Source organism: Onychostoma macrolepis, chromosome 23 (assembly GCF_012432095.1).
Source record: "Onychostoma macrolepis isolate SWU-2019 chromosome 23, ASM1243209v1, whole genome shotgun sequence".
Taxonomy (NCBI): Eukaryota; Metazoa; Chordata; class Actinopteri; order Cypriniformes; family Cyprinidae; genus Onychostoma; species Onychostoma macrolepis.
This window is the reverse complement of record NC_081177.1, coordinates 11,476,237-11,489,432: the sequence shown is the minus strand read 5'-3', so window position 1 is coordinate 11,489,432 and position 13,196 is coordinate 11,476,237. Positions and strand designations below refer to the sequence as shown.

At 35.7% G+C, this 13,196-nt stretch overlaps 1 protein-coding gene across 2 annotated transcripts; it reads left to right on the top strand.

The window, feature by feature from the left end:
- Positions 1-397: 397 nt before the first annotated feature.
- Positions 398-13,183, top strand: cables2a (Cdk5 and Abl enzyme substrate 2a). Of its 2 annotated transcripts, none has more exons than XM_058762718.1 (9): positions 398-962; positions 2,705-2,797; positions 6,624-6,701; positions 8,214-8,310; positions 8,509-8,677; positions 9,139-9,236; positions 9,608-9,714; positions 10,526-10,730; positions 10,903-13,183. In XM_058762718.1, the coding sequence occupies exons 1-9, from the start codon at positions 424-426 to the stop codon at positions 11,041-11,043; spliced, it is 1,527 nt and encodes a 508-aa protein (XP_058618701.1). In that variant the 5' UTR covers positions 398-423; the 3' UTR covers positions 11,044-13,183. The 2 variants fall into 2 exon arrangements, with proteins under 2 accessions (XP_058618701.1, XP_058618700.1); XM_058762717.1 differs by having other exon boundaries at positions 8,509-8,689.
- The last annotated feature ends 13 nt before the right edge of the window (positions 13,184-13,196 follow it).

The following is a 13,196-nucleotide window of genomic DNA, read 5'->3' as shown; positions in this document are numbered from 1 at the left end:
TTTTATATCATTAATTTATAGAAATTCATATATCATTTTATATTATATAATTATAAAAATTACAAATAATAATAGAATAATAATACAAATAAATTAAACAAATTAAAAATAAAATAATAATTTAAATAATAATAATAATATATAAAAATATGTAAAATGATTCAACTCAAACATCATTCTCATTAAAAAATATATTGTTAATCAAAGAAAGCAACAGATGTCTGTCATATTTCTTTTGTCCTGTACATTTGAAGCAAAATTATTGTCCAAATTTATGAACCAAGACCTCTCATCCAATCCGCTGAGGCAAAGACTCATTTATATGCAAGTGTCAGTGATTTGAACCAATAGGGTGTCAGGGGGCGTGGCCAGCCACTCAGCCGGTCTAATAGGTCTGTCTGCTTTTAGCTTACTCACAGTAGAATGGCGGCCGCTGCCTGCGGTCCTCGCGGCTGTCCGAGGACTAATTCAGCCAAACCACACAAAGAACACCTGCGAAAAAGCCGGGATTCCCGTCGCAGACAAGCAGCACTGTTGTTTCTCACAAATATATCTTTGGACGGAAGACCGGTTTACAACCTAAGCAATGGAATCGCTGGCCCCAGGGAAGCCGAGAGCCGGTGTGTGGATGTCGGCTCGGCGGCGGCGGTGGTGACGGTGACGGGTCTCCCTCAGTCGACAACCAGCAGCTACGGAACCTTCACCCAAGTGTCATCCTCCATCAACGGGGGAGCAGTGACCCCTCTACCGAGGACTAACACTTACCCTGCTCCTCTGAGCCCTCCTCCAGCATTCAATCAAGGGAGCTGCGACGTTTTCACGGAGGATGGACGAACAGATCCTTTGTCAGTCCAGGCACCCCCGCTTTCACCGACCTCTGGACCGGTGAATCCGCTTTTAGGATCCAGTAAATCACCCGGCCAATTCCCTGGATCTAATCCTGTGCCTGATCCCCGCCAAAGGTGAGTTTTGTTTTTTGTCATGCGGGTTGGCAAACAACGAAACGCGTTATGACATTTATTCAGTGGCTGGTAGGCTATTGTATGCATACATTACACCATTCATAACAAATATGGAGTAAATATTTGATGCAGCCTTCTTTTGTAGAGGTGCTATCTGTTATAAGAAATTCTAAATATTATGTTTATGAAAGCTATATGTTTATTCCCAAATCGTATCAAGGTTTTGATTTTATGGATTGAAGGTTTATCTGGCCTGTTGTTGTTGTTTACCAGTGTTTACATTCGATTATGACTTTTGAAGCAGTGTTACAAACAGTATGTTACAATACGAGAAACAAAACAAAAATAGATCAATATGGGGAATTACTGACTTCCGCCTTATTGTCAACAACTTTCATTTTCATCTTTGAAGAGAGGTCTTGTTTTCTAGGCATGAATTTGACAGGAAATATTTCTGCGACATTTTTGATACCTGTTAAGATGAATAGATCGGGTGGGAATCATAAGGATTTCTGGATTTGAATCCTTAACGGAAGCAGTTCTTTAAATGAAAAATGTTTGGAAAGATAAAGCCAAAACCATAATGTGTAGGATATCTGTAACTATTTTGTAAATCAGCTAACTTGCATTGGTTTGCATCTCAACGTAGCATGATCATCTATTCTTGGTATATTTTTGACATAAGGAAAATAATAATTTGCTGTTTATTAAGTGAGTCAAATTAATTCAGTAACTTGTTTGACTAAGTGTTTTTGATTCACTAAAGTGAAGGAGTCATTTGCTCGGTAGTCTGACTATTTTTGTCATGCATGTTTATGATTCACTTACTCCTAATACTCATTCGTTTGGGAGTCAGACATTTCATGGAATCAGGATCTTAGATGTTTACTGTAAGTCGTGTATATATTTTTAAATTCGCAATAGGAACCGACTCCTAGGACTCGTTTCTTAAATAATCTGGGGTCGCGCTGTATGCTTTTTGATTCATTAAAAGAACCTGCTCATAAGAGTCATTTGTTCGGGCATCGGACTACTCAGGCCGCGGTTTATGTTTTGTGATTCACTAAAGTGATCGAATTAAGAGTCATTCATTAATTAATCTGACTCCTCTGGGCGAAATTAAAAGTCTCGGTAATAAAGTGTGTACTACTGCCTGATGGAAAAAAGTCATTAATTAATCATTAAGAGTAACAGAAGTGCTTGACGGTTATATGCAGTGTAGGCCTAAAGAGTGAGCTCTCCGACTTTAAAAGTCATTTGTAACTGTGACAACAGAGACGGTGATTAGGAAAACCCATAGGACAGATGGTTTGTACGATGATAAGATATCACTGTTGTCAGAGTAGATAATAAAGGGGCTGCTGAGTCAGTCAAAGAAGTATAGCTTCAAGGCCATCGACCAGTCACAACCAGCATTATCTGCCTGTAGGTGATGTTACTCATGTGAACCGAGCCTCATGATCTCACTGCAGTACATATGCACATCATTTCCTGTTTGTCTTTTTTGTTGATTGGCTTTCATGTCTCTCCTGTTCTGTTCCTCTCACCCTCTCATCTTTTTATGTAAGGTCTGCTGATGAACTGATGCTGGGCGGGTGACCTTTAAGCCTTAATTTATAGTCAAGAGCCAAAAGATTAAGCTTTTGCTTCAATTTAATCCATCACAGTTTTTCTCTAAGCGTATACAAATTGAAGCAAGCCACATGTATTTATCTCTAAATTTGATTAAATTCTTGTTGCAGGACACGTAACCTCTCTGGGTCTCCAGGGCCAAAGGTTTCCAAGAAGGTGCATTTCATCAAGAATATGAGACAGTATGACACTCGAGGGAGCAGGTGAGTTGGCGGGTGGGATATAGTGTGGGAAATATTTTCCCAGTGAGTAGGAGCTGTATTTGTTTTGGTTTTCATTTTGAATAAATAGTCTGTATACACAAGATCAATTTAGACCAGGAGACTTTAAGCTTTTTCAAGAGCACAAATAAAACTGAATTGCTAATTGAGCCTGACCAATAATAACATGCATATACTGTAGTACCATAATAATGTATTTACAATTTTACATGCTTTATGATTCTTGCATTACAAAACCAATTTAACTATTACATAATCATTAAGTCAAATTAACATATTACATATTCATTTTAAAACATTTTAATGGAGGACAATGAAATATTTAATTTTAGCTTCTTAACTTATTATTTTAATTAAATTCTTAATTTTATTTTCAAGTTAATTTGAATCCTTTTTTATTTTATTATTTTTTATTTAAGAAATTATTTCAAACAAACTTTTTTTTCCTCTGTTGAAGACCCCTGATTTAGGCTGATCCTTCATTAGCACTATCTATCATTTAACTGAACTTCAGCTTCCTAGATGTATTTTTTTTTTTTTTTTAAAGTTGAATTTGTTGAATGCCTTTTTTTTTTTTTTTTTCATTTTATTTCATATAATTTTTTATTTTCAAAAAATATTTTAAACAATAATTTGTTCTCTGCTGAAGACCGCTAATTTAAGCTGATCTTTATTAGCATTTTCTATCAATTTTATTTATTTATTTGTATAATATTCATTTCTCTTGTATAATGTATTTGTTTTATTTTTAATTTTCAGAAATTATTTTAAAATATAATTGGTCCTCTGTTAGGCCAGTCCTTTATTAGCACTTTCTTATCAACAACTTCTGTAGAATGGAGGTGTTCAGATAGTCCATACTGGGCTCATGTTAGATAGGGTGAATATAAAAAATAGATGATGGTAAAGCGGATGCTGGACTGTTTCCACAGGCAGTAAAGTTCTTTGTTATATAACTGCAATGTGCTCTCATGCTAAGTGAGACAGACTCTGTAATTCCTTAGCTAACTTAATAACTGGCATAAGTACTCACTGAGGTGATTCACTTAGGTTCTTACTCAGACGAAATGGGGATAGATGCGTCTGCCTACATGAGGAACAACTGGGCTGAATTAAATTAATCTTGAATGGAACCTTATATAGCAGTGGCATCTTCTGAAAGTAGAACTGCACCTTGGCAAGAACCATTAAAATGTAATGAAACTCAGTTGCGTAAGATAAAAGCTTCCAAAAGTGTTTTCCTCCCTGATTCCCTTTCTTTCTCTTTCTAATTTACTTTCCTCTTCTGGTAAAAAGTGCCATAAACCTATCTGGCTCTTTTGACTTATTATTCCTGCATTTTTTTTTTTCTATTGTAGTTTTAAAAAAAATGTATTATAAAATATTATGGCTTAAATACAGTCATGGCCAAAAATATCGGCACCCTTGGTAAATATGAAAATTAATCTGCATTTTAATCCTTTTGATTTTTTAAAAATTCACAAAAATCTAACCTTTCATTGGATAATAAGAATTTAAAATGAGGGGAAATATCATTATGAAATAAATGTTTTTCTCAAATACACATTGGACACAATTATTGGCACCCCTAGAAATTCTTATGAGTAAAATATCTGTGAAGTATATTCCCATTCATATTCGCAATTTTGAGCACTCCAGGGTGATTATGAACATGAAATTATCCAGCCGTGGCTTCCTGTTTCACAGAAATATAAATAGGAGGGAAAACAAAGCCCAAATTCCCTTAATCGTCCATCACAATGAGAAAAACCAAAGAATATATTTCTGATGTGCAGCAAAAGATAACTGAGCTTCACAAGTGGCTTTAAGAAAAGAGCTAAAGCAGTGAAAATTCCCACCATCAGGGCAATAATTAAGAATTTCCAATCTGCCTGGAAGAGGAAGTGTGTCTATATCGTCCTAATGCACGGAGAGAAGGAGAGTTTGAGTGGCTAAAGACTCTCCAAGGACCACAGCTGGAGAATTGCAGAAAATAGTTGAGTCTCAGGGTCAGAAAACCAAAAAATGGTCACCCTTTATATTAGGTGGCCTTAACTACTGTACTTACATCAAAAAATAAGTACAATGTACTTATTATGTTCATATTGTACTGAAAAACACTTTTGCTGCTTTGAGGTGGGATATGGGTAAGGTCAGGGACAGGTTTGGGTAGGTTTAAGGGTGGGTTAAGGTGTAAGGGATGGGTCAGCAGTGTAATTATACATGTACAGTTATATTATACATTACAGAAATTAATTACTGATGTAACTACATATAGGTATTTTAAAAATATAAGTACAATGTCAAAACATGTATGTACACAATAAGTGTATTGTACCAAATAATTAATTTAAATGTAAGTACATAGTAGTTAAGGCCACCTAATATAAAGTGAGACCAAACAAAATGTCAAACAGCACCTACATCACCACATGTTGTTTGGGAGGGTTTCAAGAAAAATTCTCCTCGCTCATCCAAAAACAAACTTCAGCATATTCAGTTATCAGACACGACTGGAACTCCAAATGGGACTGGCTTCTATGGTCAGATGAAACTAAAAAATGAGCTTTTTAGCAGCAAACACTCAAGATGGGTTTGGTGAACACAGGGATAAAAAGTACCCCATGTGTACAATGAAATATACTGCTGTATTTTTGATGTTGTGGCCCTATATTTCTGCTGGAGGTCCTGGACATCTTGTTTAGACACATGGCATCATAGACTCTATCAAATGCGAACAGATAAAAAATCAATAAGTGACTGACTCTGTTAGAAATCTTATAATGGGCCATGTTTGGATCTTCCAACTGTACAATAATCCAAACACAAACCTCTAAAACAACACAAAAATGGGTCACTGAGCACAAAACCAAGCTTCTGCTGGCCATTCCAGTCCTCTGAGCTGAACCCTATAGAAAATGAGTGGTGAACTGAAGAGAAGAAGCACCAACATGGAGCTGTGAATCTAAAGGCTCTGGAGTGATTCTGGATGAAGGAATGGTCTCTGATCTCTTGTCAGGTGTTCTCTAACCTCATCAGGCATTATAGAACATTTAGAGCTGTTAAACTGGCAAATGGAAGTTTCAGAAAGTATTGAATGAAAGGGTGCCGTTAATTGTGGCCAGTGTGTATTAGAGAAAAACATTAATTTCATAATAATATTTCCCTCCATTTTAAATTCTTATTATCCAATGAAAGGTTAGATATTTGTGAATTTTTAAATAAAAGATTAAAAGGATTAACAATGCAGATTAATTTTCACAGCCGCCTTTGATCCTATTTACCAAGGGTGCCGATATTTTTGGCCATGACTGTATATATATCTTTTTTCACTCTACGTGCATTACATCATCAGCCATGAAATCACACCTTCACCTTCATGCATATTCACCCCCAACCTCATGATATCAGCAGTGATGTAATACGGACCCTTTGACCTCGTTGAGCACATCCTGTGTCACAAGCTGCTGACCTGTTAATTGTGATGCTGTTCAGACCCCTGGGAAATGTGATGGGGTTTGTTATAATTAGATTTGGTCCTGCTGACCAATCTGTTATGCTATAAAAAGCTACATGCTGCTTTAATATTTGGATTTGTTGTTGAAGAATGGATTGAATTTTTATTTTTTTACTCATTTTGTCACCAATGTCATTCCAGGGTCATAAGATCTCCCATTTGCTTTGTGCTGCATGCTGTTGTGACCCATATGCACTTGTGGTGTAAACATGGCTGGTGTACAGTGATGGTTCAATGTTTAGGTGACTGATGTTGTCTGTTCTGTGTGCACTTGCCATCTGTGTCCTGCAGGGTTGTGCTGATCTGTGCCAAGAGATCCCTGTGTGCTGCTTTCTCTGTATTGCCCTATGGAGAGAGTTATCACATCAGGTACAAAGCCACCACAGTCAGCCAAACAACTCATTTCATATCATGCAAACCCATACCTGAGGGATGGACAAATCAACTGTTCTTTTCTTCTGTCTTCCTTCCTTTTAAGCCTGGTTTATGAAATATGATGTTCCAAAATAAATGATTAATTTGTAATGGAAAAAAAACATATCTTGAGCGATTTTTCACAAAGCCAGATGGTCAGTGTGGAAATTGCACTGATGTTTTTTAAATAAATTATTTTCATGTACACTACTGTTGAAAAATGTGGGATCAGTAAGGTATTCTTTAAAGAAATTAACACTTTTATTCAGCAAGGATGCATTAAATTGATGGAAAGTGACGTAAAGACGTTTATAAATGATTTCTGTTTCAAATAAATATTGTTCTTTTGAAAAGGAAAAAAAAACAAAAAAACACTAAACCAGGTTTCCACAAAAATATTTACAATTGTTTTCAGCATAATAAGAAATGTTTTTGAAAACTAAATTAGCATATTAGAATGATTTTTGAAGGAACATATTACACTGAGGACTGAAGTAATGGCTGCTGAAAATTCAGCATTGCCATCACAGGAATAAACAGCAAAATATATTAAAACATAAAACAGATTTTTAAATTGTAGTAATATTTCTCAATGTTACTGCTTTTACTGTACTGTATTTTTGATCAAATAAATTCAGCTTTGGTGAGTATAAGGGACTTCATTCAACATTAAAATCTTACCGACCCCAAACTTTTAAATTTATCATATTTTATGATCCTCACTTTACCTCACACTCTTTAATGGTGTCATATCATGTGGGATCAAATTTCCTTGATCTTTTAAAAAGGAATTTTGGTGTAGTCGGAAAATATTATGTAATTTGTAGAACTCAAAACATCATCCCCAGTCCAAAAAGCTTTATTAATTTCTTTTGCTGCACTTTTCAGTGTGGATTATTTTCTGAATTGAATACATAGGATCAATGTAGTTCGACGGAAAATCAGCAGGATGTGTCTTAGAGGAGCGAAGCACTTTAACAAAAAATTTTAATTTAAATTTTAAACTCAACATTTTAAGTGGACTTCTGGGGAAAAAATGAAATAGTAAAAATGTATGATATGGCTCCATTAATGTAAGATTTAGATACATAAATTACATGCATAATGTGTCAGCTTTGTGCAGGACTCCAAGTGAGTGATTAGATATTGATTTTGGCAGTCCAGAGATCACAGCGATTTGTCCACCTGTCATACATCCAATCACATCTTTTTTTAATTTTATTATTTATATATTTTTTAAATAATTTAGTCAATGTGCTTTATCATTTAAAGATGTGCTGCTGTATCATTTTAAGCTTTAATATAATGGTGTACTATATTTACAAATGGACCAGATTATAAGCAATCTACTGAGGCCTGATGCTGGTATATTAACAGCGTCTTTGCACCAGACAAACAGCAATAAGACAGAAGATCTCAATATCTGAATAAAATTCTCACTGTTAATATTTTATCAACCCTCTGCAGTGACTCTAAACTAGAAGCCCAGAGACAGAGACACTCTTCTGGTGGTGGAGTTGATATGGTCCCTGGACTGGAGGGAGTGGAGGTGGACTTTGGAAAGGTATTTCTCCAAGAAGATTGAGCAAAGGCATGATTATGTGCCTTAGAAACCTTCTTGTTTGTTTATTTGCTGGTGTATTACTATCTGTTTAAAAGCATCATTGTGCAAGGTGCAGTACCGGGTTACTGGGTGTGTGTTTTGTGCAATGTATATTTGTTTGTGTTTATGCTGATAGTTCTGGAATGTTTTGCATTGCAGACAGTGTCATATGCCCGTTTTCTGCTTCCAACTAATGCCTTGGTCAAGCAGAAGAGCAGCGGCCCACCTGACATTAGTACAGCTCAGATGCCAGTGTCTCGCAACCGTATTAATGGGCAGAAGAACTTCACCCCTTCACGAATCAACAGCACAGTTGGACAGGATACTGGTGTGTTACATGGTCAGTTACATACTTTATGTACAGTAAAAACAATAATATTGTGAAATATTACAATTTAATTAAATTACAATTTAAAATAATTTTGCATTTTAAATTGTAATTTATTCCTGTGATGGTAATTACTCCAGTCTTTAGTGACACATGATCCTTCAGAAATCATTCTAATATGCTGATTTGCTGTTCAAGAACCTTTTTTTTTATTATCAATGTTGAAAACAGTTGTGCTGCTTAATATTTTTGTGGAAACTTTGCATTTTGTTTCAGAATTCTTTGATGAATGGAAAGTTCAATAGGACAGCATTTATTTGAAATAGGCATCTTTTGTAACATTATTTATGAATACTTAACTGTCACTTCACTTTTAATATGCAAATATTATGCATCCTTGCTGAGCATAAGTATTCATTTCTTTAAAAAACAAACATGTTTAATGTTGTAACTCTTGCTAGGTGTGGACGAACTATCAGACTATGATCCCAACTTACTCAGTGACCCGCAGTGGCCTTGTGGGAAGCACAAGCGAGTCTTAATTTTCGCATCTTATGTGGTAAGCTCCTTTTTTGAATAGTTTAAACCAAACATAGTTTCAATAATCTCTTCTAACATGATGCCAATGAAAAGGCTTTGCAAGGACATCTGAGTTGCACTACAGCGTGATAGTGATTACAGCTAACACAGCTAGTAACACAGCTTATGACCTATATCATCACACCAGCATGCCATATGATAACCCTAAGGGCTCAGTATGGTCTAACAGCTATAGGCATGAAGTATGCTATCTTATGTATCACAGCTGACTAGGCTTCAGCTTTAAAGGTTGAATACTGGCAGCCACAATTGTGTTTTACTAGTCATAAAAACCCATACTTTTTTTTTTTTTTTACGACAGCTATAATAATAATCTCCTTGTCCCCCCAGACTACGGTTATTGAGTACGTGAAACCATCTGACCTGAAGAAAGACATGAACGAGACATTCAAGGAGAAGTTTCCTCACATAAAGCTGACACTCAGCAAAATCAGAAGGTAAAGTCATTTTTATGTAAAATTAAATGGTTAAATACCTCAGTTGTGTTGCTTTTAGTGCTGTTAAATGATTAATCGCATCCAAAATAAGTTTTTGTTTACATAATGTGTGTGTACTGTGTATATTTATTGTGTGTGTATGTATGTATATATATATATATATATATATATATATATATATATATATATATATATACACGCACACACATGCATCTATATATTTAAGAAAAATGTTGTGTTTATGTATTCAATTATTTTTATATAAGTTATATGAATACATATAAATAAATACAAGTAAATATTTTCAAAATATATACATGTGTGCATATTTATATATACACGACAAATATACACAGTACACACACACATATTATGTAAACACAAACTTATTTTGGATACGATTAATCATTTGACAGCACTAGTTGCTTTGGACCATGTCTGTAAGGACATTTAATTGTGCATGTTTATTTCTTATATTTCTATGTTTAGATTGCCTTTACCATCGTCTTTAAAAACAAGTCTTGCAAATCTCAAAATGAATATTTATTCAGTTGTTATTGGCTACAGCTTGAAAATTATCGACTTTTTACATCAGCCAGAAATTTACTGAATGCATCCCTAGTTTAATAGAAAATATGTGAACACAGGAAAGAAATGGTGCCTACAGGATGAATCTATTACTGTCGCAGTCACATTTTAGATTTGGTTGAATGAATTACCATTGAATTATCATACAACATGGGCATGTTGTAAATTGATCCTAATTAAGTTTGCAAATGTCTTTTTCTCCTCTTTTTAATGTCCACCACAGTTTGAAAAGGGAGATGCGCTCAGTGAGCGAGGAGTGTGGCCTACAGCCGGTTACTATAGCTATGGCTTATGTTTACTTTGAGAAGCTGGTTCTACAAGGGAGGCTGAACAAGCACAACCGAAAGCTGGTGTCTGCTGCTTGCGTTTTATTAGCTGCCAAGATCAGCAGCGACCTCAAGAAACTAGAGGTCAAGCAACTGATCGATGTAAGTGTCTTACTGCTTCGGATATTCATTTAATTCAGAGACTTAACCGTTCTTTATAGGCATATGCTTCATGTGTTCTTGGTTAATATGGTTTATGCACTGACTTTCTCTCTCTCTCTCTCTTTCACCCTACACTTTTCTTCTCTTTTTCGATCTGCCTGACCCTGAACAGAGGTTGGAGGAGCGCTTCCGAATAAATCGCAAGGAGTTGCTTTCCCTGGAGTTCACGGTTCTGGTTGCTTTGGAGATGGCACTCTACCTCCCAGACAGCAAGGTCATGCCTCACTATCGCAGACTGGTGCAGCAGGGCTGAAATGGAGAGGGCCCTTAAAGGGATAGTTCACCAAAAAAATGAAAAATCGTCGTCATTTACTCGCCCTGATATTGTTTCAAAACCTGTATGACTTAATATCTGTATGCTGTATGTTTCACAGAACAAAGTAAGTGGTACAGGTTTGGAACAACTTGAGTGTGAGAAAATGATGACAGAATTTTCATTTTGGGTTCATTTTAAGAGATGCCTCTATACGAGAGAGATGACGCTCTTGTCTTATGGCAGTTCTGGAAGGTTATTTGTATTATTTATTGATTAAAAAGATCAGTGGAATTTTCTCTCAGCTATGTCCAGTGGTCTCGGCACTCCATCTTCACTTGTTTACGTCCTTCATGGAACTGATTTTATAAATCAAACACATTTAGGGAGAGGCCTACCCTAAGCGCTGATCATTTTTATCCATCATTTCTTTCTATTTTTGTAATACCACAAATGCTTATTAACCACCTTATCAAAGCTTTTTCTTAATGCACCACTTTATTTATGCACTATTTTATTTATGGACCTTAATTTTATTATAATTCATAATTTATGAATACTGAATATATTTTCAATGACTCTTCACATCTGTGTTTTTTTTTGTATTTTTTTCCTGTTTCGATGAGTTTTGGGGTATGTGTGCATTCCGATGCGTATCCAGCCAGGCACTCTATGTTAGAGATGACATTTAACGGGCACATTAATTGTGCTTTTATCTCTCACTCTCATCTAACATTTACTAACTAGACTGTGGTTTAACAATGATATGATGTTCTTTGAGACACACCACAATGCATTTTAGGTTGAATGTAAAAATGTCTTTTGAATATGTGAGTGCCATCTTAAACAGTTAATCAAATGTTTGGAGAAACTGAACCATTTACCACCTGTTTTTTCTTATAGATGCAAGTGTTTTTGAATGTCTTGACTTGAGTCTTGTTATGGTTTTCTCAGTTCCAATGCACAGCTGTGACAATTACAGTGATGAAATGTTTAATTTTTAGCATCCTACTGTGTCCTGTTTTTCTTATGTGCAACACTGATTGAGCACGTTTCAAACGGTACAGTAGGTTGTATAAATAACTCCACACGTGTATATTAAACTGTTGTGTATTTGGTCACAGGGGAACGCCGCCTCCTTGACCGAGTGAGTCTGTTTTGTGTTGTGCAGTGTTGAATATGACCTAACCTTTCTGAATCTTCTTGGTCAGTGTTCATACAATATCGTCTTATCTTTTATCTCTGATATTCTTCTTTGGAAATGTTTATACACCATAGGAATTGCCTGTGTTTACTTTCAGAACCTGGACAGTATCACAGTGTGCAGCATTACCAGAAATATGCAACGTTGTTTTTACATCTGATTTCTTTAGCCACATTCTTTTTTTTTTTTTGACTGAGAAGCAGAAGCACATAGCCACCATCTAGTGGTGGTCTTTTTAACACAATGGCTCTGCATGGTGCATTTGCTTCTTTCCCTCAGGGATTCAGACTGGTCAAAATTCACATTGCTGAGACAAATGATCAACTATGAGAGGGTAATTGAATTGGAGAGAATTGTGGGTTATTAATCATCACTATTTCTTCACAGTATAAATCTTCACTGAGCGTTGAAGAATGAAGTGCCTTTTCTATTACATTTGTCAGTATGGTTCTGCTGCCATACTGTTTTTCACACACCTTGACACGTTATGAATGTGACTGTAGATGCGGTTGGAAAACCATGAGACGTGTTGATTGAAATCTCACTGTATGTGAATACATTCACTCCTGTGATACTGTCACGGAAGCTTTGAGGATGTGGAACAGTACAAGCACTGTGAGGGAATCCTGTGACCTTCTGCATGAGAATACTGTGTTTTATGTTGTCTATGAATTTCTTCCAAAAGCTTTATTTTTCAAAATGGTCTATTTTAGCAGTATGTCATAGAATGATGTGAGGATAGTTTGTACTGCTTGATTAAACGCCAACGGGGTTAACACTGAACCAAAAACCACTGTATGTTGGTGTTTACTGGGCGGTGTGAGCTAGGCTTTTGTTTGGACTGAACTGTTAACAGGGTCCTATCTGTTGTGGTGTGTAGATGCTGTGTCTTTGTCATTTTTTCTATTTGCATTTATAAAGATGTTTTTAATTGTTTCAGGTGCCTGTG